At 39.5% G+C, this 27,255-nt stretch overlaps 1 protein-coding gene across 3 annotated transcripts in view; it reads left to right on the top strand.

Annotated features, from left to right (window-relative positions):
* The window catches only part of LOC122619035 (protein doublesex), a 44,782-nt gene extending 17,640 nt beyond the window's left edge, over positions 1–27,142 (top strand). For 2 of the 3 annotated variants that reach the window (XM_043795711.1, XM_043795710.1), the window contains exons 3-5: positions 13,690–13,827; positions 21,546–22,068; positions 26,433–27,142. In XM_043795711.1, coding sequence (XP_043651646.1) covers positions 13,690–13,827; positions 21,546–22,009 — 602 coding nt within the window. In that variant the 3' untranslated portion in view covers positions 22,010–22,068; positions 26,433–27,142. Of the gene's footprint in view, positions 1–13,689; positions 13,828–13,936; positions 16,115–21,545; positions 22,069–26,432 lie in introns of those variants that run through there. The other variant, XM_043795712.1, reaches the window with a different exon arrangement.
* Positions 27,143–27,255: the final 113 nt, after the last annotated feature.

The raw sequence follows: 27,255 nt of genomic DNA, 5'->3' as shown, positions 1-27,255 counted from the left end.
ATGTAAGAGTTCTGAACTCGGGTATTTGCATTTAAACAAACATCGATACCGATGCACAAACACACATGACCAAGGGTGGGCACGTGGGCTAGTTCAATTCCCGGTGGCACACACCGCTGGCATTGGAATTCGAGTGAGGAAAAGTGAAAACGCCTGGTATTTGAAATTGAAATTTTTCCGAACTGTTGCGATTTTTTCAGCAAACTTTCCAAATCATTTCCCAACGCTTTCGCATTGCACATTTATTTGGCAGCGGGGAATTTGTATTCGGAAATTTGTATTCGTTAAAAAAGATATGCAAGAATACCGCTCCATCCTTACTATTTAATCCGCAAAGTAATTGATAGCTCATGTATTGCAAGCAAAGGTTGGAGCAATATCTCATGGATGCAAATTACACTTTTACGATGCCCATTAAGAACCACTCAGCATCTACATATAATAAAAGATATTTTCTTTTAATTTGATCAATTAAAAAGGTTATAAATATTTCTGGCTGACATGCACAGTAAAATTAATAATCGCAATTAAAATACATTGTCTTAGTCATATTTGTCTTTGATTCAAATCCCCAATTAGCCAAAATCGCATAAATAGATTAGTGTGCATATGTCATATAAAGAATACTACTAACTGTATGTATGGCATACGTTTTGTGTCAAAACTTTTGACAGCTTGTCCCCAGCCAATTAATTTCAATTTCCAACAAATTCTTGGCCAAGACACTGCCAGACACTATAAAGTCGGTGCGAATTATTTTGTAATTTCAATTTCGGCGCCCCACAGAGTATTACGCTCGAAATTTACGATCGCGGTCATGGATTTTAATGAGCCCCGACCACAGACCCTCCATTAACATTTCAGCAATTTCTGCAGTTGTAAGAACTGATAGGTATAAAAATAAAATTCGTAAGGCGAAATTAGTCCTGTGCATGTACAATTTGTCTACTCCAATCGGCTATTTAGTACTTTGTCAGTGGCATCTAAAAACGCTCCCCTCAAATCGAGAAAAATCTGCCAAATTTAAGCCATTCCATTGTTTTTCCAGCACACTTTTATCAGCTTGTCAATTTATCATTGGAAAATACACTTCACCGACCTGCCCAATACGTCTCACATTATAGGGCAATGAATGGGCACGTAGTGGACAGTTCTGTGAAGAATCTCTGGTCCATTCCTATCAGCGGAACTGCAGACACGTCTGAGCTTCGGAAAATTTATTGACTCGGTGTCGACAGGCGCTAAAATTGACCACATGCGATGCTGATGTGGTTCCTTGCCACAGTACATTGCAGAAAGAAAAATTAAACAAACCTGTATGCTATGTAAATTGTGCATCATTTATATTCCCCGCTTTTATCTGAAAACCTTCGGAAATTCTAAGTGGTACCATTTAAATGAAAATATAAAGTTTGAAAGCTTTAAACTTCAAATATCGGTTTCGTTGGGCTCACTTTCTGGCAATATATATTATAATATTTAATATAGTATAGTATATTATATACTATACTATAGTATAGTATACTATATGTAGTATATATAGTATATTTATAAGTGAACTCTGTTGTCTTCCCTGCGCATAAGGTCATGAAAAGCCCGAGCCCAATAGAAAGACATTTGCAAGGCAGAATATGAAAAAGCCAAGGACGGGTTTGAAATGAAGCAGTCAGCTTTAAGCACATGGGAAACTCACGCTGCACTTTGTTCGCGTGTGAAGGCAAAGTCAAATGCATTCGTTTATGATAGACATACGCACACCAGCGAGCACCCACAGCTGTCTGGCTCTCGGCTCTCGGCTGCTCAACCGCTCTCTCTGGCGAACATATAGTATATGGTGTAGATATAGCTATAGGAATAGGTATAGTCGGGCAGACCCGGCCGCGACCCATCCCCGACCACGACAATCGGCACGTGTAAGCAATTTGTTGGCGTAATCGCAAACAAATGCACTCGCGATGCATTTCTGGCGCTCTCGATGGCGGTGTGCAAACTGCAGCCGGGCGCTCTCGAGTTGCTCTTGATTGTTTGCGACGGGGACTGGTTTGCCTTGACAACCGAAAGTGCGCAATGAAAATGGCATTTTCCTTATTAATTTATGCTTGACCGACCACCGTACGTATACGCAACGTTGGGCGAGCGCTTATTTAAATGAAACATTAAGTGCCGAGAATGTCTTAGACAGATTCGCATTTTTCGAGTAATTTAGATGGTTTATTTATGGGGGTAGCGCTATCGGAGGAATAATTTATGGGCCCTGCTTATTGGATAGCCCTCGGCTATCCAAATGGCGAGAGATGCAACAAAATTATCCAATTATGCTCAGCAGATATAATTATACCGTTAATTGTCTTGAGACTAGCCTGGATTTATGACGGCACGCCTGCAGACATAGCTTTGTGTCTCTGCAGCCTGATTTATGGCCATCACGGCGTATGCTTAACACTTAATGCCACTTGCCATCTGCCGATTGCCGTTTGCCAATTGCCGGCCAATAATTCAATATATTTATTTTAATGACTTACATGCAAATTGTGCACTTTGTTCAATTCTTTCGTTAATTGCTAAATGCAACTGACTGGCCAATGCTATTAAAATTAAAAAAAAAAAAACAGCTCGGTTGCTACAACTATTTGACAATTATGCCGGTTTTTTAATTCGAATAACATGTTGCCTATCACTCAATCGACGCTCAATAAATTCCGATTTTATGTTCATATCCATGCAAAAATTCAAATCTGGTTTGTGAAACGTCCGCTGCACAGTGTTTTTCGCCTTAATTGATTAATTAACTTTACGATTTTTTGTCGCTTCGATTGCGCAAGAACTCTCTACACACAAGCGGGGTCATAAAAATATCTATATATCTTAATAACCAGAATTTAGCATGCAAACACTGATTGGTTATCTAGGTGCACTGCTCAGTCAAATGAGAAATATAAGTTAGCTCATATTTGTTCACAAGCGAACTGATTTCGGTTTTAAAGTTTTCAAATATACTTTTAAATGAAGCTAAAGTTCTTAAACAAAGGAGCTAAATGTTATCATGCTTCATTGACACTAGTTTAAATTTTAAAATAGCTAGAGTGCAGTCCGAAATTAATCAAGTTCATAAAGAATTTCAACGGATCTCCCTAACACAATTTAACACCAAAGTTTTACAAAAATAGGCGAAACCGCGTGGAATATATGTATATATCGGGCATACATATGTATGTGTACACTTTAAAGCTGATACTTCGAATTTAATCGACTTAAAGATCAAAGGAAGCATTTGCAGTCTACCACATACGTGAGCGATATATTCAGAATTCGATGGGGGTTAAACCAAAAATCAATTTCCAGCCAAAACCCTTCATGTGATGGCTCAAAAGGACACGGACGCCATATCAACTGATTTATATCACGGTCCCAGCAATTAACGCGAATGTAACGGGCGGCAGTAAAAACCAGTAATAAGTTGGAGGGTAGTCGGAGAAAAAGAAATCTACGCTCTTTGGGAACATTTTGTTTCGGTTTTTTTCATTCTTAATTTTACGAGTGCCAAAAACCCTGCGGGCAAAGCCAAATAAATATGTTTGCCGCAGTTGTCGCTGTAGTTGTTCGACTTGGGTCGTCATCATCAACCGACAACTTTGACGTGAACGTGAACGTTTTTCGGGCTGGCTCGTAAAAAGCGCAAGAGGAAAACTTTACGATGCCACAGTCTAGCAAGCATTCGGCGTCTGTCCAAGGAGGCTAAGCTCAAAGACAAAAGCATTGACTTTCCACTTCCTCCTCCTCGGGAAATCCCCGAACCCTCCGATGATGTATGAAATTAGTGGCCCTGCACGGTAGCCAAAGCAAATCTCTCTCTGGCAAGGCATTCGCGTACTTAAGACAGAGCCAATTGGCAATAGGGCTTAGTGGGGTTCCGGAACCATACGCAACACGAACACAACCCGAATTCAATTAAATGCTTCGGCGTTGCACTAAGAAAAATCTGCTTTCTTTTCGTAGGCATCAGTATTCGCCCATTCTTTGTTTGTATACATTTATCATTTACTCATAGACTGTATGAATTCATTTTTGCCGGGAGTATTTAGTTTACCAACTAAATTTTAAAGGTTATATAACATCTGTGACTTTAAAGCGGAGTAGTGCAGAACCCAGCAATACTTTTGGGCACCTAGCTAGTTTGTCGGAAACTTCCCATAAGCCATCACACACTAAGCCTCACAATATTTGTTTAAGTGTAGCAATTGTTACTTTGACTGCACGTCACGTTCTGTTCTCTATACACCTGGCAGCCCTGGCCGATAAGAGCCTAAGCTCCACCCGCTTATCGCGATCGTCATCATCATCAGTCCGGGAAAAGGGCAAATAGATGGCACAAAAGCTGATAACGACGATAAGTGATGAGTGGGACATGTGCATTTGAAAGTGAAAGTGCCGCTCTTTCTTGCCCCTTTCTTCTTTCGGCGTGCGGGTTTTACTGACGGATGCATTCGATTCATTTTTGGCCAGCTAAAAATACACCTCCGAATACTTGCTGCCAAAATATTTCGCCAGGGATGCATCCCGTGGCATTTCTCAGTCCACAGCCGGTCGAGAAATTCACCAGCCTCTATGAGGAATTAAATATGTAATGTCTTGGCAAGGTTCTAGTCCGGATTTTATATAAATTTAGGGCCTCATTAAATGGGAGATTGTTGGTTCTGTAAATCAGCTAATTATTGTGGGGCACTACAAGAAATTAATTTTTGACAAAGATATTTCGTTTGCGTTTGTATGTGTTAGACAACTTGATTTCAGTTGAATAAAGAAATTAGGATATTTTCATGAAATAATTATTAACTCTGGGACTTGTAAATCGATGTAAGTGTTTTCTGATCTTGAATCCCGCCACCTAGTTGGCACATTCAGTCATCATAGGTGTTTGGGCATGACACGTTCTGGCAGAAGAAACCACGCGATTTGTGCGTCGCAAAGACCCGGAAACTAAAAAAAAAGCCCCATATACTAATTTGCTCTGTAATTAATGGCCAATTCTGAACGAGTTATACTTCATTAGGTGGCGAGGATATTCCTGGGTAGGGGCTTTTTCCTTCTTCCACCAATTCACGCGCTCTTTATGCTATTCACGCGCAATTTCCAACGCGTCGTCGGCGGCATCTCTTTTGAACCAGGGCCAAATTAGACGTTATGAAATTGCAAACTGAGCAAAACTTATTCGCACACAAAACGAGCAGATTTTATTTAATATATAGATGCCTAATAAGAATGTGCGCGATGTGTAGAATTTGAACGGTCGGAAGATAAATTGTGAATACAGAAAATAATATTAAAAGTTTACAGTCCTACGATAATTGCTTTCCTTACTTTTGTACATTATGCAGACTTAATGGATGTAAGATTTCATTATTTCCTATTATTAATCCTTATATAATTAAGTAAATACATCACAACTTGATTAAAACAAGAGGGCTTTTGTGGAATGTGATTAATTTTAAATGGGAGGTTCACCTAATGCAAGCAAAAATGCATTTTAATATTGAGAAATCTTCATTCCTTTCTGGTCGCAGTGCTATTGCAGTGTTAGGCATTCAGATCTCTCACCTTTGATATTTCACCGACGAGATATAAATTGCCCCGACACTTAGTTCATCTTGAAAAGCCCGCCACGTGTAATCCATAAACAGTTGGCGTCCCGAAACACCGCCACAGTAATCACTTGGTAAAGGTGAACAAGTGGCGTACTGATGGGCACATATTCACCCACTTTGGCACCCACTGAAACCCACGACAGGTGGTCGGACTCTGGCAATTTCTTCGCACTTGGCCGATTTGATTTCCGTATTGCCCTGTCAGCGTTTCTTGCCTAAAATTGGCGGTTGAGGTCTATATTAGCGGGTGTGTCTGCTTCCTTTCGCTCCGAATTTTCCGCATTTATTGCGGATTCAATCGGGCTAATCGCCCAAGAACTTATCTTCCAGATACGATTTCATATAATCAGTATTTCAATCTTTATAGCAATTTGTCCGGCAAAATAAAATCAAGTTAAAGTCACTTAGAACATATAGTTGACATACTTTAGCAGCCAACCCGTTGTAAAATATCTTAATTCAATTCCTATTGAAGTGAAGCCACAATTGAAGAAACCAAAAACAAACAAGAGATGTCATTGCAAGACAACTTGGCTCATTTAGCATGCCTATTAGTTTGAGCAGGCATTCATTAAAATGTCATAAAATTAAAGGCACCAGAGTTGGACGAGCCAAATATTTGGCAGCTCGATTGCAAAAGTCGCACATTTGGACAGGCCTTTTTGCTGGCAATTAAAATGTATCCCAATGTGCACATACAAAGTGGTCCATACACTGAGAGAAACGCCTAGGACGTACTTATAGTAAGGCTGGCAGACAGAAAAGCGAACAATTAAGCAAAAAGCTTGTTACTACCAATGCAAGTAGGATTGCAGATTATTAAGTTAAGTTTAAACCTCGAATTCTTGACCCCAATTAAATGACAATCTGAACCGTAAAATCATCAGTCTAATCTCTAATAAAGTCAACTAAGTATGAAATTTAATAAGGGAATCCTAAGGGCTTAAGGTTCTTTTCTCAGGTTCCTGAAAAAGTTTTGAGTTTTATCGTCTTTTGTTACGCACCCTAATTAAAACATTGTTTTAATAAAACTTTATAAAAACTTGAAAAATCTGTTCCAATATATATAGTCGTATATATTGTTGAGTCTGTTGTCTAACAATAGTTTTTCACAAAGTAATGTAATAAAGTACAAAAATTTATGAAATTACTTTAACATTTGTTATTATATACATTCTATTGGGCACTGCACTGAACTTTACCTTATACGCCTGCTTTACAATCTACCAATGTAAGTGAATTTATTGACTGTGTTAAATAAGTAAGAGATACGTAAGTAACTGTTGATAAGCCCTTCTTATATCAGACAATCATTTAATAATGCACTTGGGTCAAAATCGACCCTATAAAACAACAAAATCAGTAAAATGGCTACCCTAACAAAATACGTGTTACCAAACTCACACAAATCTAATCTTTTCTTTGCTAATTTGTATCCACAAGTACTAAAAAAAGCAAAAAGAAAAGGAACTTTATTATGGGGAACAAGTTGAAGTCAAATGTTAAGTTCAAACAGTAAAAAAAAAACAGCGAAAGCGCGGCGATCATAAAAATAAATCTACAGAAAAAGCTTGTTATTTTCGATAATAAAAATAAAAACTATATAAATGCATGCAAAATGCAGCAGGAAAGGAGGGATAGAAAAGGCTGGGGGGTGAATAGTATGGGATATAACTGAAATATGACACAAGTTCAAGTGAATTACGACGACAAGGAAAATGCGGCAAGTCAGAAAGGAGCAAGGATACTAGACGGGATAACGACAACGGCAACGACAACTATTAAGAAAATGGGGACTGACGAACAAGACGAAGCTCTCGCCTCTTCTTTATATAACTCGTAAAGTCGCTCGAAAATTGCAAACGTTTTAATTTTGAGATTAAAACGGCTTTCGTGCGGAGCTTAACAAGCTTAACTTGGCCAACCGAATGCCAGTCAACCAAGCAGGGTCCCCTGTGTCAAAGCCAACTTCCAACTTCCGCCTTCTGGCAAGGACGAGCGAAATCGGAGTGGCACTTGCCACCCAAATCCCGTGCTCATTCGCAAGTCTCGTAAAAAGGCTGCATGCTACATGCACTTTTATTGGCCTTTACTGCACTGTGTTGACGAATGCACAAAGAGCTCCTCTGGAACGAGCTGCAGCGATGAAGAAAGCTCTCTGCCAGAAGGTGAGCCAGCCAGCGGATATTGGCCAGGGTTTTGTGTTCGGGAATTCAACTCGATTGAAGGTGAGGCAATGAATAACAAATGAAAAGGTAAATGCAATCTGGCGACGGTTACTTCGCCGGCTTACTATTTCAATAGTTGTTCACGTGGGAGCTATTGTCCGCACGGAAATGGAACCTATCAATGACTTTTAATCAGAGCAAAGCTGATTCGTGAATTTTCAGTTCCGCATTCGCAAAGCCATTCATATCCTGATATATTTCTGCGACGTTATGTATTCCCATTTTCGCTGTTTAGTTTTATGCCAGCTAGGACTCGTCCTTATTGATTTCCTTTTAATAAGTTCTTGTTACTAATCTTCGGTCCACCGAAAGCCTGCGTGCATGCAAAAGTATTTCCAGTTATTAGTTAGTTAGTTCACGTAAAGTCTTATTGCTTTTAATTAAAAATAGAAACGTAGTTTGCTGCTAAAATGGTTTAAGTTCACATCTAAAACACCAATTAGTGAGTAAGCAACAGCATAGCAAATCACTCCAAATAAAATAGAATCCATCCATGTCTTGGTCAATTCCTCTGAGTTCATCACATCTGCGTCTGGTGTTGTGGCTCATTAAAACACTGTTCTGCTCTTTGCATTTTCTTTTCCGTTGCCAAAGATTTTATATTGTCTGCTCAGCGCACATTTGCATTACACCCGTCCCCCGATTTTGGTCCGGACTTACACATACATATACCCCACAGCATTTCAAAGCTTGCTTCATTTATCACATTGCCCCAGTGCAGAAGGATTTCGTCAATTCGCCTTCCTTCTGGGTGCATTTGCCTGCCACTTACTCCTTTCTGTGCATACTGAGCACTTTGAGTTGCCATTTTGTGGATATGTCGATTTATTATTTTTTATTGTTGTTACGTTTTACGACCTTCCTCGAGCAACTCGACTGCCGACGGGCAGATCTGCAGATATTTCGAGAAATTTACGGGTGTTCCTCATCGTTTTGGTAGCCAGGCTTTATCTCCATCCAGCTGCAAAGCGCACGAAAATTTATCAAAATATTTCCAACATCTCGCTTCTGCTCTGTTCTTTATTGCACAAGTTAATTTTACAACGCGATGCAGAAGTGCTCCACGCGGAGTGAATCTTCTATGGGTATTCAACAGCTGCAAAAAGAATGGTTTTAATCTGAAAAATATTTGTGCGCATGTATTTTGGTTTTGGATGATAAAATAAACTTAAAACTTTACCTAATTGACGGCTTTAAAAAAATCGTATTTTAAATGTTCCTTTCTGGGGAATATCATATAAGAAATGAAATCAAAAAAATTGACAAGACAAATAAAACGAGAGAGAACACTATAGTCAAGTTCCTCGACTATCTGATACCCGTTACTCAGCTAGTGGAAGTGCGAAGGAGAATTTTCAGCACTAACAGTTTGTGCGGTTTGTGGGCGTGGCAAAAAGATTTTTGGCAAATGGAGAGAAAATTTACAGGACTAACAAAAATGTGAAAAAATATTAAAACATTATACAAAAGTGTGGTCGTGGCAGTTTTGGGCGGTTGGAGGGTGGGCGTGGCAAAAATTTTGTTGCAGATCGATAGAAATATACAACTCTAATAAAAAAATAAAAAAATTTCAAAACATTTTTCAAAAGCGTTGGCATGTCAGTTTTGGGCGGTTTGTGGGCGTTAGAGTGGGCATGGCAACATGGGTCAGCTATGTCTCTGTCAGCATGACTAATCTCAACTTTCTAGCTTTTATAGTTCCAGAGATGTCGACGTTCATACGGACGGACAGACTATCGGACGGACAAGCGGACATGGCCAGATCGTCTTGGCTATTGATCCTGATCAAGAATATATGTATATACTTTATATGGTCGGAAACGCTTCCTTCTGCCTGTTACATACTTTTCAACGAATCTAGTATACCCTTTTACTTTTCGAGTAACGGTTATAAAAATATATACCTAAACGTGGGCGTGGCAACATCAGCGCCGCGTCTATGTATCAGCGTATGGAACTTGTATGCTTAATTTTTATAGCTTTTATAGTTAGTGAGATTTTGACATTCAAACGGACGGACAGATAGACGGACATGCCTGGTGACTCTGATAAAGAAAATATACTTTATAAAATCTATCTGCTACATACTTTTCAACGAAAAATAAAACAAAGTAAAACGCATAGCAGCCGTATGATACTTTTCAACAATTAAATGAGTATAACAATTATTTTCAGTTAAAGAAATCCTATTTTTCTTCAGGTGATTACATTTGCCCTTCGAGCAATAGGTAATATGTGCTTAAAATTAAGAATTAATCTTGAAATTGTACATATATCTAAACGACAGTTCTTGATTCCTTATCAGAACGCAATGTTTCGAAAATATTTGGCATCTTGTAACTTTTGAATATTTTTTGATTTCGTATTATCTGTATAAATGTTTATTTTTGGGCGTCACAGTAACAGAAGGGAATTTAAAAAAATATTCCAACAATTATAATTTCAAGCATGTATACAAATTTTAAACAACTCTTACTTGGATATATTTTTCAAATGTGAAAAAGAAGAATTGCATGTATGCAGTTTTGTCTTAGAATTTAAAAAAAAGTAACTGCGTAAATAAAATTAAAACCGTCCAGATAAACGCAGGAAATGGTTGGAGAAAGAGGCAGCTAGCGAGCGAAGTGGTGCCTTGGCCATGTAATGCCTGCCAATTGGTACAAATAACTATATACAGGATATATAAAACCTCCTCCAGAAACTGTGCAGCTGCAGCAGGAGCAGCAGAAACAGCTTCGTGCTGCAGCAACAAACTCATAAAAAGGCCCAGAAAAACGAGCGAGAAAAGCTTGCTAACGACTTAAACGCTGCAGAGGGGAGCTGGGGAAACGAGGTCCTCGTGGAGGACTCGGTATCGTGGAGCTCGGAGACTGCCGAGTGGAAGGTTAGCTGCAGCTTGGACAGTAATAAAAGTAATAACAGCACCAGTACCAGTACCAGTACCAGCACCAGCACCAGAACCAGTACCAGTGCAGCTTGCACAAAGAGCTCCACCATGTACATGGGGCATACTATACATATGTACTATATATACCTTGCTCCACACGAAGCTCGGATTTGTGTGCCCCCCAGTTCTCCTGCCACAAGGCCCTGCGCAGAGTCGCTTTATGCGCGTTAATGGCATCGTTTACTGGCTAACTGTACATGCATATAGACGTGCATCTAGCAGATCTACATATACAAAGATATAGATACATATTCGTGTACGGTACATACATGGTTCTGAAGGGGAGGGCGGTGCAACACCGACAGCTGCAGCTTTTCGTGCGGGGATACTTTTCGTGCCAAGTGGGCGTTACCAACGTTTCCCGAGCGTTTTATATAAATATTGTGTAATGTGTGTGTTATTTATGATTGCACTTAAAGTGACTAAAATGTTCGGTGATTAAGTAAATGGTTCATTCAAAACTCCATGAATATATTGCAGTTCTCGATTTATTTGAGCTTTTGGCTTAATTTCTAAACATGGCACTGTTGCACAAGACCAAAAATGGGACTAATTAGCTGCAAAAATATGCAGTTGTAAAGTGTTATTAAGAAGTTTAGATTACAGATAATTATTGTTGTTGAACATTTTAATTAGTGATTGTTATTTCCTATTTTGTTTTCCAGAAATGTATTTGAAATTTTTATGTACGTGAGAGCTTGAACGGCATTTTAATGCTTTGCGGATCGCACGGAAATATAACATTTCATGAAAATTCCTTTTAAAAGTACTAGTTTTCTTTTAAGCGTTAATAATTTCAGAATCGGGGTCACGAATACTATTTATGAGAGTATATTAAAAATGGTTAGGTAATTAAAAGGCTATATGCATACGGAAATAGTAATTCCCGCTCCAATTTAATAGTCGCAGATTAATATTTATTCGTAATAAAAAAATTATGAATATGTCCTAAAGAGTATCTGATTCGACTGCTCTTGTGGTTTTAATAATATTAATTTGCAATGTTCACTAGGGAAATCTAATGAAAAGATGTAGTCGGAGCATTAGAAGAATCCGTAAGGACTTTTGTACATATACCACTCGTAAACGAATGCGATGTGATAGAGACCTAAAAAAATATATGCGTTTGCAATGTTTATTTTATCGTTATAGTTTGAGACCATAAACGCTGTTAACTGCCTAATTTTATACTTTTAAATTGACTCTTTGTGGTTTCACGTTGTGGTTTCGAAAAGCTAATTAGAGTTAGATTATTCTAATACTCTTCGCTGCTCAAATGGGAATCGTTAATATACTCTAATTCAAAAACACTGTCATTGCTTAATAAGCAATGGCGCTAGCGTTAAGTGGGCAGACCGAAACGAATACGGCTAGTAAAATTGGTTTGCAGTTGTTGACATGGTCAAGCGTCGGTTGCGGCAGCAATAAATCAATTTATCAGATTTATTTGCGCCCAATAAAATAATTTGCAGTCATAAAATGGTAACAAAACAGCGCCCAAACAGCGCCCAGCCCACTAATGACTTAATTACTAAATTAAAAAGGCGCAGACAGCGCGGCAAATGTTCGTGCAACGCGACCAGCTGAATGAGCATGTGGGCAACACTCGAGTAAAAGTTACAAGCCACAACAGGAAGTAGAGCTGTTCCCAAAACGAGTTTCTAGTCAAGTTCGCACACGCAATCTGAGTGCGCCAATGCAAATCCTGCAACAGCGTTTGTGTTGCATGCAACAGCAGCGGCAGCAGCAGCAGCAACAACACTTGCACGCCAGCTACACCAACACCAACGAGCAGAGAGCCACCATAAAACGGGCCAATGGATATGAAGCTCCGCCTACATTCAAACTACCGACAACGACAACGACGACGGGCCAATGTAGCCGCTGTGTTGTTGCTGCTGTTGGTGTGTTGGTTTGTTGTTGCTGTTGGTGTGTTGTTGTTGCGGTGCTGCTGCTGGTGTGGAGGTAAAAACCAGAAAACGAAAAAATGGCTGGCGATACGAAGAGCATAATGGCACAAGCTCGGCGAGCAAAAGAGAAACACCAGAGGGCAAAATATTAATACGAAGCAAATATTCCACAAGTAAGCGAAAGAATAGTGAAGGGTTTATTTTTGACATAAGTAAGTGAAATATGCATATATGACTCCAACGAAATGTATTTCATATGGCCAAAAGAGTAGAACGGCTCCTATTTATTACTTAGCATAGATTTTTGATGTCTTTATTGGTTGTATTATTAATATCATTATAAAGAAGAAATGGTTGGACGAACGTATTCATCTAGAGATACAGTGTTCCTTTTATACAAAGTATAATTATTATGTTATATTGAATTGCTTACTTTGATACAAAATACAAATTGTAAATAATACTTAAAGGAAACCAGCATTGGCTTTAGGACGGAGTCTCACACCACCATTTTTTTTGATTCTTCTAATAGAACAATTTATGTCGTATATATACATATATATACAGACTTCTAAAATCAATTTAATGTTTTTTTGCCTAGATTTGCTTAGTCCGTTCCACCTAGCTAACAATTATGCTGATGCTACTTGTTTTTACTGAGATTGGAAATGGCGTACATTCCTGTTTGGTATCAATAGGTTCCCCGTATTAAGTTGCAAATTGTGCCGACGTTTTTGCAGCCATGTTTACGTTGCACATCGCTGTCTGCCAGTTTTGGCACCATGCTCTTTTGCAAACCGGCGAAATTCGAGATGCAGTGCCTTCACGACTCTTATAGAATTGTTTGGTTTATGGGATTGAAGCTGATTGCGAAATAAATGGGGAGATCGATTGCAGACAAATGATGATCGAGAATCACGGGAATAAGAAACTAACGACATCTTCCTCTCCCTGCTTTTTAGGCCAAGACGTTTTCCTAGACTATTGCCAAAAGCTATTAGAAAAATTCCGCTACCCTTGGGAGCTGATGCCGCTCATGTATGTGATATTGAAGGACGCAGACGCCAACATTGAAGAGGCTTCCCGGCGAATCGAAGAGGGTAAGTCTGCTGATAACTGTATAGCACCTTACTGCTAAGCCCTTAAACTGGCTGTGAAGTAAAATTGTATAATAAAATGACGAATGTCTCTCGATCTGATCTAAACCAGGCCAATACGTTGTGAATGAGTACTCCCGTCAGCATAATTTGAATATCTATGACGGGGGTGAGCTGCGCAACACAACGCGGCAATGTGGATGATAATTTTTCATTAACTAGAGTAACAAATACCACTTTGACCGATATTTATTGTTCAGCATCACATATTAGCTTAATGCTTTGGTGAAATCGCGCGAATCTAACGTTTGTAACTTAGAGTTCAGTAACTTAGCGTTTTATGAAGCAAAACCTCTGTTAATAAATCGAATTTATCGGTAAACTAACGCGCGCCTTGGACTATCTTCAATCAACAAGCCAAATATGTGACCGATGTGTGACCGCCGTACTCCGTGTCAGCTTTCTTCAATCAACATTACCCCGTGCTGAGATGTCTGGCAGCCAATTATTAATCTACAATCAACATTTTCTCTTCAATCAACAATCCCCCAACGTAACTAATCAACATGCAACAGAGCCCTTGCCGCCAACGAATAATATAATCAAAGGAAAAAATTTACTAAACGTTTTCAAAAATATTCGAAATACCCACGCCAAATCAACGATCAACATTTCAACACGTTCGCTACCCAAATCTGCACATCGGCTATATAGCATTAGTTTAATCTTATTTAGGTTTGGCATTGGGCTAATTACAGTCTAATTAAAGCCATTAAAAGCGCCTTACTTCAGTCATTTATGCTTTTATTGTTTATCTAAGTACTTAACTGAATCTAAGTACAAAGCAATGTTTCTTTCGTAAGCTGCACTAAATTGATCAACAAAGGGGATCGAGAAGAAAACAAACACACTCAGTCAAATAGGCTTACAAGCCAATCTCTAATTTCTTCTCTGTGTGTGAATTTGTATCTTAGCAAGGTGCATAGAAACCCTTGAAGAAATGATCACTATTTTCCGGGGTCTGGGTATCAAATCTGTTGTGAGACAGTGCACAAATTATAAATTTATTTAGGTTAATTTCATCGATGTCTTGCGAAACTCTAATTGTAATATTTAATTCTCATTGACATTGTAAAATATTGTTACGACCTTAAGATTTAGCCCAGCGGAATACTATAAAAAGGATAAACCTGAAATGTCAGAAATAAACTATTTTCCTTAAACAAAATGGAATGATGAATTGGAAACTGAAAACCCTCGGATATGCGAATTACCTCACTGAACTGGAAGTATCAGCTGTTGTTTGTTTTGTTGATGACATTAAACTGGTAACGATTGCTTTTCAAGTTGTTGCCGTTTCACGAATCCATTACCATTGCACGTCCCAGCATCATCAGCTGAAGTTTTGCCGAGTTGGAGTTCAAAGCTGGGAGTTGGGAGCTGGAGTTACTTGTGTCGCCACTGCTGCTTGGATCGTAAATGCATCATTAAACCGAAAAATGCATGCGAAAAATTTACGACACTGCCAACACCATTGCCAAAGGCCTGCACTGGGAGAAAAGTTTTCAGTAAATTCATTTTCGCTTTTATGATAGCCTTCAGTTCAAATCGAATCCATTTATAAGATGAATATTTAGAAAGGGTAGACTTAAATAATGCTATAGTTTACTTGACTACCTTAGAATATTCTATCGAAGGGGAAAACATTTTGTTCCTTCGTTATAATAGTAACTTATATCGGTACTATCCATAGATCCTAATGGGTAAATGCTAGAGCTGCCTTAAGGTTTTCTCCAAGTGAGTGCCTGTTCCCAGCTTCGGCTTTGGTTTCTCCAGCTGGGATAAACGACTCTAGTCCGCAACCAGGTAGCTGCAATGCTCCGGCCGTAACAGCTCAACATAGCTCCTCGGCACTAAACACGTCACGATGAAATTTCAGGAATCGCAGGCGATCTGGGAGGGTGAATCTCTGGGTTACCGTGGGTAGGCAATGGCGACGTGTAAATGTGGGCACCATAAAGCTCAAAGTGTTTATGGTTGAAATGTGTGCAAGTGAAAGAGGAATCGCCGAATCGATAAAGGTATTTGATGCCAACGAATCGAAAGTTTTATTGCGATATTCAAGGCCCCTTAAAAACGAAATATTGCTAACCTACCTTTTTATACAAGAACAGCAAACAATCGTAAATACTGAAAAAGAAAAGCTGACCGTATGTCATAACATAACATAATATAACAAATATAACTAGTGCAATGATTTTAAAGATATTTTAAAGTTTTACGCGCTGAAAAAATTACATCATAGTCGTCCAATATAAGTCAGAAAGACATTCTTTATTTAAAAACAATGGAAAACTTGTTATCATAAACGATTTCAAGTCTTAATTTAATCATATTTTTTAGGCAGAAGTTTGAATTTCTTAATTTATGTATACATATTTTACAGTTCAAATACACTTCAGACATTCATTTATTTGCATTACTTTTTGTAATTGAAATAGAAACCATTTATTTTCGGTTTTGTTTTAACATTGTATTATTACCTCATTTTGGATATATGAAAATATGTAGATAGATAGGACTTAATAGTCTGTTTTCAAAGAGTGCGATGACCAAACCACCTCATGACTCAGAGCATATAGTAAATTCATATGCAATTTAACCACTCTCCTCGACCCTATTTTACGACGCACTGCCTCATCCCTGCGTTGTCATATTTCCAGCGACGCCTTTCTTAGTTTTCCCATAAAAAATAGACTCGCTAGTATACCATTTTGTACGGAGCGCCATAACAAGCTGCAAGCCGTATCATCATCGTCGTATGGGGCTGCCCAGCCCGATTCAACTCAGCTCGGCTCGGCTCAACGAGTCTAGAACAAATTCCTTTCCACTTTCATCCCAAGCATTTACCAATGCTTATTAAAAACTATAGGAAAGCGCAGACCCAGCGGCTGCAGGAAGCAAAAATTTCCAACTTTACGACTTCATATTGTGGGCGGATCGTAAAATATTTGTGCAGCGTCAACTTCCACTCCACTTCCGAACCGCTCCTCGTTTCCCATTGAGTTTCGCTACTGTCATTTTTACTGCCCCACGACTTACAAGCTGCCACTTGTGCCAGACATCTGATCCACATGCCTAGCCAATGTCTCCCAAGGACAATCAAGATTCATCATGGCCACGGTCCTCGCTCGCTAAATAATGAGCAAGCAGTTTGTCATAAAGGATTCCAGGGCAATCGGGCTGGACATAGTTACCCCAAAACTGCCTCGACACCCCATATTCCTCCATCAACCAGTCAATTCGACCGGAAACTTATGGTTGAGGTTTTGTGGCCTGCAAAAGCTTAGATTATAGTCATTGGATGAAGCAAGAACAACTAGTTTCTTTAAAGGAAGGCTCAGAAAGCTTATGGATTAAACGAGGTCATCAAATATATGACTTTTATATTAATAACATTGAAAAACCAGTAACATTTAAAGAAATATGATCACTGCGCCAAATTCAGTTCTTATCATAGTTCAGTGCATTTGCTACCAAGGGCTTTGATAAACTCTGAACAATCCAGTTTATAAAATAAAGCAAGAGAGAACGCTTTAGTCGAGTTCCCCGACTATCTGATACCCGTTACTTACGCACTAGTGAAGTGCGTGCGAGAAATTGCAAAATTTTTCTGGCATACTAATATAAAAAAAGCGGAAAACAAAAACGGACGGACGGATAAACGGACATGGCCAGGTCCATTCCGCTATTGATCCTGATCAAGAATATATATACTTTTTATGGTCGGAAATTCTTCCTTCTGCATACTTGCATACCTTCAAGGGATCTATTATATCTTTTACTCTACGAGTAACGGGTATATTAAGTTAATAAAATGTTTGCAGTAACTAATTGGTGGTCCAAAGGTACATATTTAACCATTCTTACACCCAACTTTAAAAGCTTGTCTAACGAATGATTTCCTTGCCCTGCAGTCAAAATCCTATGTCCATTTTCATTTGACTTATTTCATTACACCCAGTCTGCAATTTCCAAAGCAGAGTGTTCGCAGAGCTATCGGATAGAAAGGTCGTCACTGTGCTCCATGGCCAAGGCAAAGCTGCTCGGAAAAGCATTCCTCTAATTAACCCAACACCAAGACTTGGTTTATGGACAAACCCAATGAGAGTTAGCTATATATTAACAAGTACCACAATGCCCGGGCAGGAGGAGAGCTGAGCTTGTTCCGTACCCTGACCCGCTGTCCATCACCAACCTGGGTCACAACTTTTTTACGACTTTTTATTATTTCGTCAAATCGCACAATGGGCGGGCGGCATTAGTTGCGACTAGGTTAGGTCTGGCATTGACTGTACCTTAGACTCGGACTCCACCAATTCCACTCCCTTTCGATACTTGTGCGTCTTCCGAGGAGGCAACTCCCCAACCAAAGAAAGGGGACCACAAAGGGGAGGCAGGCACATGCGTAATTCTCTCTCGTATGCTCTGGCCCTGTTTAATGCATTCTGCAGTTGGCGGAAGAAAAAATCCCATTAAAATTAAGTAAAATTGCAGCAGCAGCAGCGTAATCGTAAAAACTTGGCATTTTGATGTTGCAGCAAGCAGTAAAATTTTGAAAAGTTTTTGCCACGCAGATAAGGCGGGGAGTCAGCGGAAGACAAAGGCTCTAGCCAGCCGAAGCTCCAACTGGGACTGGAAGCGGGATGTGGTCGTTGATGTGGATGTTGATGTGGTCGTGGTCGTGGATCCGGGGGCGTGGCACATTGGAGGGAGGAGCGGAGGTTTTATTATGTGAGCACCGTGCGAAGGTTGCACATAAAGTGCATTCCGGGGCCATAGGTGGGCCCGTGCTTGGAGTCCGAGAAACTGGGACCTCAGGTTCCTCATGTGTCTTCCAAAATGGCGCACATCTTGGCCGGGTGGCATAGACATTAAATGCGGCCGTAGGTAATGCTATGGCCGCCAGCAACGGCTTTAAACTGCTCTACTATATTTTCCATAAAAAAAGTGTGTTAAATTAACGATGTGGATTGCCATTAAGCAATCACTGGATTATGTTTAAGTTATTGTGCAAACACCCCGGAAAAGTTTTCATTTATATTTTGTTCTCACTTGTAAAATGATATAAAACTAACAAGGAAAAGGGGAGAGTCAGATACGACATCAGATTGGAAAACAAGAGACAACGCTATAGTCGAGTTCCCCTACTATCTGATACCCGTTACTCAGCTAGTGGAAGTGCGAAGGAGAAATTTTAACACTGACAGTCTTTGACGGTTTGTGTGCGTTAGAGTGGGAGTGGCAAAAAGTTTTTTGGCAAATTTACAAGACTAACAAAAATGTGAAAAAATATCAAAACATTTTTTAAAAGTGTGGAGTGGCAGTTTTGATCGATTTGTATTCTAGGGCAAAAACTTGTTGGCAAATCGATTAAAACGTGCAAGACTAATAACAAAAATAAAAAAACATCAACGCATTTCTCGAACTTGTGTCTCGACGTTCATACAGGCGGACAGACAGACGGACAGCAAGGTCTTAAATGAGGCGAAAACAAAAATAGCACCACTATCGATTTTTTTAAATATTCAATACTTTTTGGCGGTTTGTTTTGGTGAAAAGCACATGGTTATAAAACATGACATTTCTATTACTATTTCCAACATTATTTTTGAAACATACCTTATAAAAAATTATTAAAATGGGACGAGGAAAGCATTGCACTTCAGATAAGCGTGACATGGTCAAAAAACCAATTTCTGAAGAAAAATCACACAGAAATATTGGTCTAATCCTTCAATGCTAAAACAAAATGATAGGAAATGCAATCACCTACAACGAGAATCACCTCCCAACGAGAAAACGTGGGAGAAAACAATCATTGGGCACCCATCTCTTCAAATGGCTAGTGCCCGAGAGCAAGAAGGATCCATTTAAAGCTGCTACCGAACTGAAAAAGGATCTCAACATATCCGCAACAGTGCAAACAGTTCACACATGTCTAAGGGAACATGGATTAAAAGGCTGTAGTCCAAGGAAAGTCCATCTTTTAAATGGGAGACACATACCCAAGCCCATTAAGTTCGTCAAGGAACATTTAAATTGGCCATGCGAAAAATGGACGAACTTTATGTGGTCAGATGAGAGCAAGGTGGTTTTTTTTGGTGGCAATGGATCTTAATCGTATGTAAGGCGACCTAAGAACACCGAATATAAGCCAAATTACAGAGTAGAAGCAATTAAACACGAAGGATCCAGTGTAATGGTATGGGCATGTTTCTCGTACTATGTAGTTGGGGCTATACCATAATATACCATGGTTAAAAACCATCGTGGATCAACATGTGTTTGTGGATATTTTGGTGACGATGATGCTCACCTATGCGGAATACAATTAAAAGACTATGACCCCAAGTACACCAACAGGAAAGCCAAGGATTCGTTCTAAAATAAATCTGTTCCTGTTTTGGATTGGCCTGCACAGTCCCCAAGCCGTAATCCCATCAAAAATTCTTGGTCAGATATGAGAAAAGCAGTTGTAGCTTCAAAGCCAACTAACAACGAATAACTTTGGGTATAATTAAGGAGTCCTGGAGCAAAATATCCCTAAAACGGTGCCAGGACCAGGTTGACTCCATGCCAAAACGTTGCGCAGCTGTTATTGCTAATAAAGGATACACTACCAAATATTAAATTAATGGGATGGGCGTAGTTTTAATATACAATCACTTGTTATTAATGAATTTTTTACAATTAAGTTTATATTTTATGTTTAAAGCATTTTTTATGAAGTGGTGCTATTATTTTTTTCGCCTTATTTTGTCACTTTTCATAAAGTTCCTTAAATAAGTTAGGAATTCATAGAACAATTGTGATTTTTTTTTATTTTCTAAAAAGTGAATTGTTTAACCTTTCTAAAAAGGTATTTCAGCTCCTTTTAAACCCTAAATTGTAGGTAGGAGACTTATTCAAAGTTTTACTGGGCAAGTGGTGCTATTTTTTTTCGCAGCTGTATACTTTATATGGTCGGAAACGCTTCCTTCTGCCTATTACATACTTTTTAACCAATCTAGTATACCCTTTTACTCTACGAATAACGGGTATTAACAGTAAAGCCAAAAAATATCAAAATATTTTCCAATCTTCTAAATTCATCTTGCTTTACGTCGGCGGCTCTAGAAACGGCATTCTTAACTTTAACATTCCTCCCTTTATAGTTCCCAAGATCTCGACGTTCATGCGAACAGACATACATACATACATGACCTGATCGACTCGGCTAAAGATCCTGATCAGGAATATATCTTGTCGCATACTTTTCAACGAATCTAAAATACTGTTTTCCTCTGCAGTAACGGGTATAAATACTCATAACGATTCTGAAACACTCATGTTAATAAAACATATATGAAATGCCATTTAATTAAGAAGAAAAATAACTTTGTTGGTCGTTTTTTAGTCTTCACATTTGAACACATAAAAAAGTCCCATGAGATAATACAGAAGAGTTATATAACGATTGTGTTGGTATTAGGTTTTTTTTTTAAAAAAATACTTACCGCTATTAAGCTATTTTCCCAAAACGAATGTACACTTTAAAATATTTTTAATGGGTATGTGTAAACCCGAAAATGTTTTCTTTTTTAAGGTGTACACAATTTATTTGGAGTCAAGAAATGCTTTTGCCCAGTCCTAATCGCATAACTTCTGTTAATTCCCAGCTCGAGTGGAAATAAATCGCACTGTAGCGCAGATCTACTACAACTACTACACCCCGATGGCCCTGGTGAACGGGGCGCCCATGTACCTGACCTACCCGAGCATCGAACAGGGTCGCTATGGGGCGCACTTTACCCATCTGCCGCTCACCCAGATTTGTCCGCCGACTCCAGAGCCACTGGCTCTCAGCCGCTCCCCGAGCAGTCCCAGTGGACCGTCGGCCGCCCACAACCAAAAACCCTCGCGACCGGGCAGCAGCAACGGCACCGTCAACTCCGCGGCGTCGCCCACAATGGTGACCACGATGGCCACAACCTCCTCCACGCCCACGCTCACGCTCAACCGCCGGCAGAGATCGCGTTCGGCCACGCCCATCACTCCACCCCCACCACCACCGGCCCACAGCAGCAGCAACGGAGCCTACCACCACGGCCATCACCTGGTCAGCTCCACGGCTGCCACGTAGCAGTATCGCAACGTTGCTGCCGCCGTGGCAGCAGCAGCAGCGGCCGCTGTCCTTTTCGTGTAAGTATACGTATACAGATTGTGCTGACAACTTCGTTTATTTATTGATCATTAATTGAGCGACTTCAAATTTATTTTGACACTAGAGAAAATTTAACTTAATATGTGTGTTAATAATTAACTAACAATCTGTTTAAAAATCCTATATATAATATAAAATAAATAATATTAGATTTCAAAATTTTGCCGTGAGTCAATGTGTTCTCACTATAAGCCTGTAAACAAAAAAGCAATATGTGCGGGCTAAAATTTTCCAGCTCTCTGTGTAGATTGTTTTTGGGTGCTCATGTAGCTTCTCAGTTGCTCAACTCAATAACGTCGAAAACTAAAGTAAAATCTTAAACTTAGCCCAGCATTAGTCCTAATACTCCAAAAGTTTCCGTTTCCGCTTTCACACTTGCAGTTCATTTCGCATTCTGGCCCAGGCGCATTGCCTTTAATCAAATCAATTTCGCAGCATAGTTTTATGTTCACAATTTGGGTTGGCTGGCTTTTTCCAGTCTCGGTCCCTGGTCCCTGCTTCCTGGTTTCTCGCCCGGATCCCTTCCTATTTCCCATTTCCGGTTGCAGGCGAGGTCGAGTGTGTAGATGCTGGCTGCACTTCCGTACTGCGCACCAAAGTATGCAATGGCTTTTTCATCATTTGTCCTGATGACTGCAACGTGGGCAACAAAAGCGCTCCAGATGAAAAACAATTCCTCTTGGCCCGACGTACCACGCCCCCTAATTTCGCACCGTCTGACAATTGAGGCATTTCGGCATTTTCTTGGTGCGCTCCTGCTGCAGTTGCTTCATTCGGAGAGAGACGGGTGTTGAATTTCCATGCTGTTGTCATTGGCATTTTTGTTTATATTTCCATCGAGATGGGCAAGACGAGCTGGTGTTTTGTTCCCAGCGTTTGAGCATTTTGTAGCCTTTTGTTTTGCTAAGCGATTTGCTTTAATTAAAAACTCAAGTGGCGCCAGCAGCGGCAAGGGGTTCTCCAGTTGCCTCCCCGATGAAGGGAAGAGGGATTTGGGTGTGGTGTTTAGAGGACGGGCATCACATCCAAACATCAAAACATACGCTTCGCAAGTCTTCTTTTTTCACTCGGTTTGCCGTTTTACGATTCACCCTGGCAAACCGCGAAGATGACACTTCAGAATGCATATTTCAATGTTTTGGTCTCGTCCAAGGTAATAAAATATTCGCATTGCAGCATTATGAAAGCGCGCCGAATTGGCATCTAAATCTTGTGTAGAAACTGTGCGCATTCGTGGCCCTTCGATTGTTTTGCGTCCATTAAAAACCCCAGCTGCCGAACTCTACTCCTGTCATTTCTCGCCGCACTCCTGTGGCATATTTATTCCAGCTTCAAAGGGACGCGGACGAAGTGCAGTGTTCTGTTTTTATGGGTCTGCATCATAAAACCGAAACTGAACTGAATCGCACGATAGCTGCGTGAAAATATTTTTTCTTTTCCAAGGCGTCCGCTGGCCAACAATTCTGTCCCTTTCTAAGCCTAGAACTGTAATTAAATGTTCCCTTTGAGAGGGCAAGACTACAAAGTCAGGCAGTTGGATATCGAACTCGTAAAACTATCGCAAAGTTCGTTTAACTCTGTGATGGGGATCGGCCAAATCAAACTTATTAAAAAGAGTCGGTCGAGAAAAAAGGAAAGCAAACACATTGGCAGCAACAAACAATTATTTCAGGCAAAACTCAAAACCATAAAAGCGGGCAAACAATCCCGAAAACTTTTACGAGCCTTGGGGAGATCCTGCGAGCAGCATTTCCTGAATGCGTTTCATTTCGCCAAGAACAAACGCACACAAGAAGCGAATATCCTTTCGAGTGGCACTTCAATTCCGTTGCAACTCGCTTTTGTTGCCCGGGCCAAAATGGCAATAAATGCATAAGTTTTCATTTTACGATATTTTGTTTCCATTTGCGCAAGTTCCTAGACAATCCTCCTCACCTTTTCACTGTGCTCCGAATGCACTGGGAAAATATTTTGCGGACACCGTCATTCTTCTCTTAGTCTAAATATATTCGCTAACTAATTTGCTTTAGCACGTTTATGGGGCTTCTGCACATGGTGTAAATTAACTGAATCTTTGGAACTTCAAAAGTATCAGACGAACAGGCAGAGGTATAAAAATGCTTCCATCAAAGATTTCAGGCAGGAGTGAACATGTCACCACAAACATCAAAGTCACCCATTAACATTGACAAACAATTTTAGGCGCTGGCAGTGATAGAGTTAGGACACCCCCAATTCCTATTTGCCTATATAAGTAAATTAGTTTGCATCAACTTCAACAATTTCACTTAAAATACACTTTTTATATGCGAAATAGATCCAATAGAGATCCAATAAATCTTTTAGATTTATTTATTGAATATAACATATACAGTTTCGATACATTGATTAGCACTATAGATTTTTAACATTCCTAATACTGCGCTTCGTCACCAGGCGTACTACCTTATATAGTGATAATTGAAATTGATATCTAATGTATGTTTTCTAAAATAAAGAATAAAGCATAATTTTTGGCAGGTTATCGATCATCTTAATACTGATCAGCTCCAAGTTTGGATCTCGCAGAAAGATTATAAGCCGCATCAGATTTCCGGGTCATTTGCCCAGGCAACTACTTTGTAGTCCTCCCATACAGTTTTCCCCTACAAGAGTATGCTTTAACAAACAACAAACATAATACAATATATTTTGAATATTATTGTTGCCGTACATTTCCGCCGATTTCTAATTTCCGCTGAGTTGCCATTAAAAAGGAGTAAATCCGTCCGCTTTTAATGCCCCCAGTCATCATCGTCGCCTGTTCTCGATACCCGGGGGCTGCCATAATAAATGCAGTGCTGGCCATAAAAATAAAACACAACAAAATAAAGGAATAAAATGAAAAATGTTATAGTTTTGAGCGAGCGCGATTCGAGGTTTCAGCTTTGGTTTCGGTTTCAGCTTACGCTGCTTGAAATTCGCCCCGACTCTTGACTCTTGCGGCTGCCCCACTTGGACAGCTCCTCCCCTAGATCCACGTCCACATCCTCATCCACGTCACTTTCAACCCGCTGCTCGGAGCCCAGTCATAGGATTTTCGGGGTTCGTGTTTATTGTTCTTCGACGTCTTGCGTGCTGAGCGCCCTTCGTTGTTTATGGAGCCGCGTTACGCTTCCTCTTCTTTTTCGGCTTTTAGTGGACACGCATTATTAAAAATAAACAATAATGTTTGGATGGATGGATGGAGTATACAAAACCAGAAACCAAAGCAAACCAATCCGAAACGAGCCGAACCGAGCCGAGCCGCAGTCAGCTTAACTCAAGGGGCTCGAAAATCATTTTCAGCTACTCCTTTTTCAGTGGAAACTTTTTTGAGGCAATCAACTCAAGCTTGAAAGGCAAATAAAAAACACATTAAGCCGCTAAACTCCAGAAGTACAAGGAATAGAGTGTACTCCATGAAAAAAGAATAGGGTCCTTTACGCAATGGTCAACTACGTTGTTTAATTTAACAGTAGATCTATTTAATTATATATTCGGGCGGTAAAATTAAAAGCATTTTTTTAGAAATGTATTCCAAGATTAATGTAAGCACGAACACTGGAGTAACATTTTGTTCGAAGGTGTCTTTGATTTTGTTAAATTACTTATTTGTTTACAGTTTAAATTTTGATGTCATTGACTTTTTGAATTCCTTTAAGAACGTCATTGTGCTGGGTGGGGGAAAAGTGGTTTCCAATGTTACCTTGAGCTCCAATGACTGCGACAATTAGAAATCAGGCAAAACGAATCGAAAATCGAGTTTCAGCGCCTGCAGCATTATCTTAAAACGCGTCGTAAAAATCACATTTCGCATTATAAAAATCAAGCTCTTGGGTCGAGACCCAGCTGCTCCCATATTGTGCGGACCTAGCTGGCGAGCCATCCACTCCATGCCACTTCGGTCCATCCCTGGCCACTTGGTGCGTTCGTGGGCAACGGTGGCTATAAAATTTGCTTTTACGAGCGCCAAAGCGCAGCTCATGGCTTAAGAGTTCGAGGACGCGGACCGGGCCGCCGGTGAGCAGGCAAAGGTGAGCTGGCCAGGATAACTTGGTGAGGTCTTCGCCTCAGCTGCCTCTGACTGACTGTCAGACATTACAATGATTTTAATGGGTTTTATGGCCGAGACAGTGCACCCATATGGCGCACTGGGATCATTGGCTTCAAAAATTGTTTTATGCAGCACTCGCGATGCAGCACTTTGCCAATGCAATATTGAATTTCAAACTAATTAAAAAGAGCCTGCTAACTAATCCACCGAAAATGTACGAAATTCGTGGCTAACTAATAATATTCATTTATTTTTGTTTTTCCACAGCGATAATTAAGTAGCAGCAGCATCTTCAGCAGCGTGGAAGAAACCTACGACTTCTGCAAAATGTTATTTAATATTTAACCAGGCTTAAAATAATTCCAGCGAAATGTGAAAATCTTAAAACATACATGTAGACTATCAAATTGTAATCCCCGAAAAACTTTTCCAATTGATCTCAAACAACTAAAATAAACAAACATAATTATTTTAAACAGTTAACTAAACTCGACCATGAGTTAATATAAAAAGAGATAAATGTCAATAGTAACTCTATAAGTACACATGTATTGTATATTAGTTATTTGTAATCTTGTTCTGCAAGGAAATAATCAAAAAGTTAATATCGATCAGCACAAACTAAAAAACATTTTAAACCTAAAATAGGCACATCTACATAAACAAGTTTTAGTCCTAAGCTTGAGCACTTCAATTCGAAATTATTATTTTACATGAAGCAAATTAGAAAACGAAAAGATTATTAGATCACTTTATTAAACATTTTTCTATATACATTAAACATGTGTAATTGATATGAGATTATCAGCCTACAACATAATCTGTTAATTTTACTCCTTAGAATACATTACATTTTTATTGGCTGTGCGCTGCCATGTGAAGAAAGCATGCGGTTTATTATTACTTCGTGAGAACTGATCTGGCTGATCTGAAAGTAGTGTAGCGTACTTTTCTAAACTTAAGAAAAACAGTTTTCCTTTACATATAAAAGATTTCTTTTGTAAAGTTTGACAAAAACCAAATATGTTATGCTATTCACATTGTAGAATCCGCTTAAGCAAAAAACGCGAAATGATTAAATTAGGATATT

This window comes from Drosophila teissieri, chromosome 3R, assembly GCF_016746235.2.
Source record: "Drosophila teissieri strain GT53w chromosome 3R, Prin_Dtei_1.1, whole genome shotgun sequence".
In the NCBI taxonomy this organism is placed as follows: domain Eukaryota; kingdom Metazoa; phylum Arthropoda; class Insecta; order Diptera; family Drosophilidae; genus Drosophila; species Drosophila teissieri.
The sequence above is the reverse complement of the archived record's forward strand: the minus strand, read 5'-3'. Positions and strand labels throughout refer to the sequence as shown.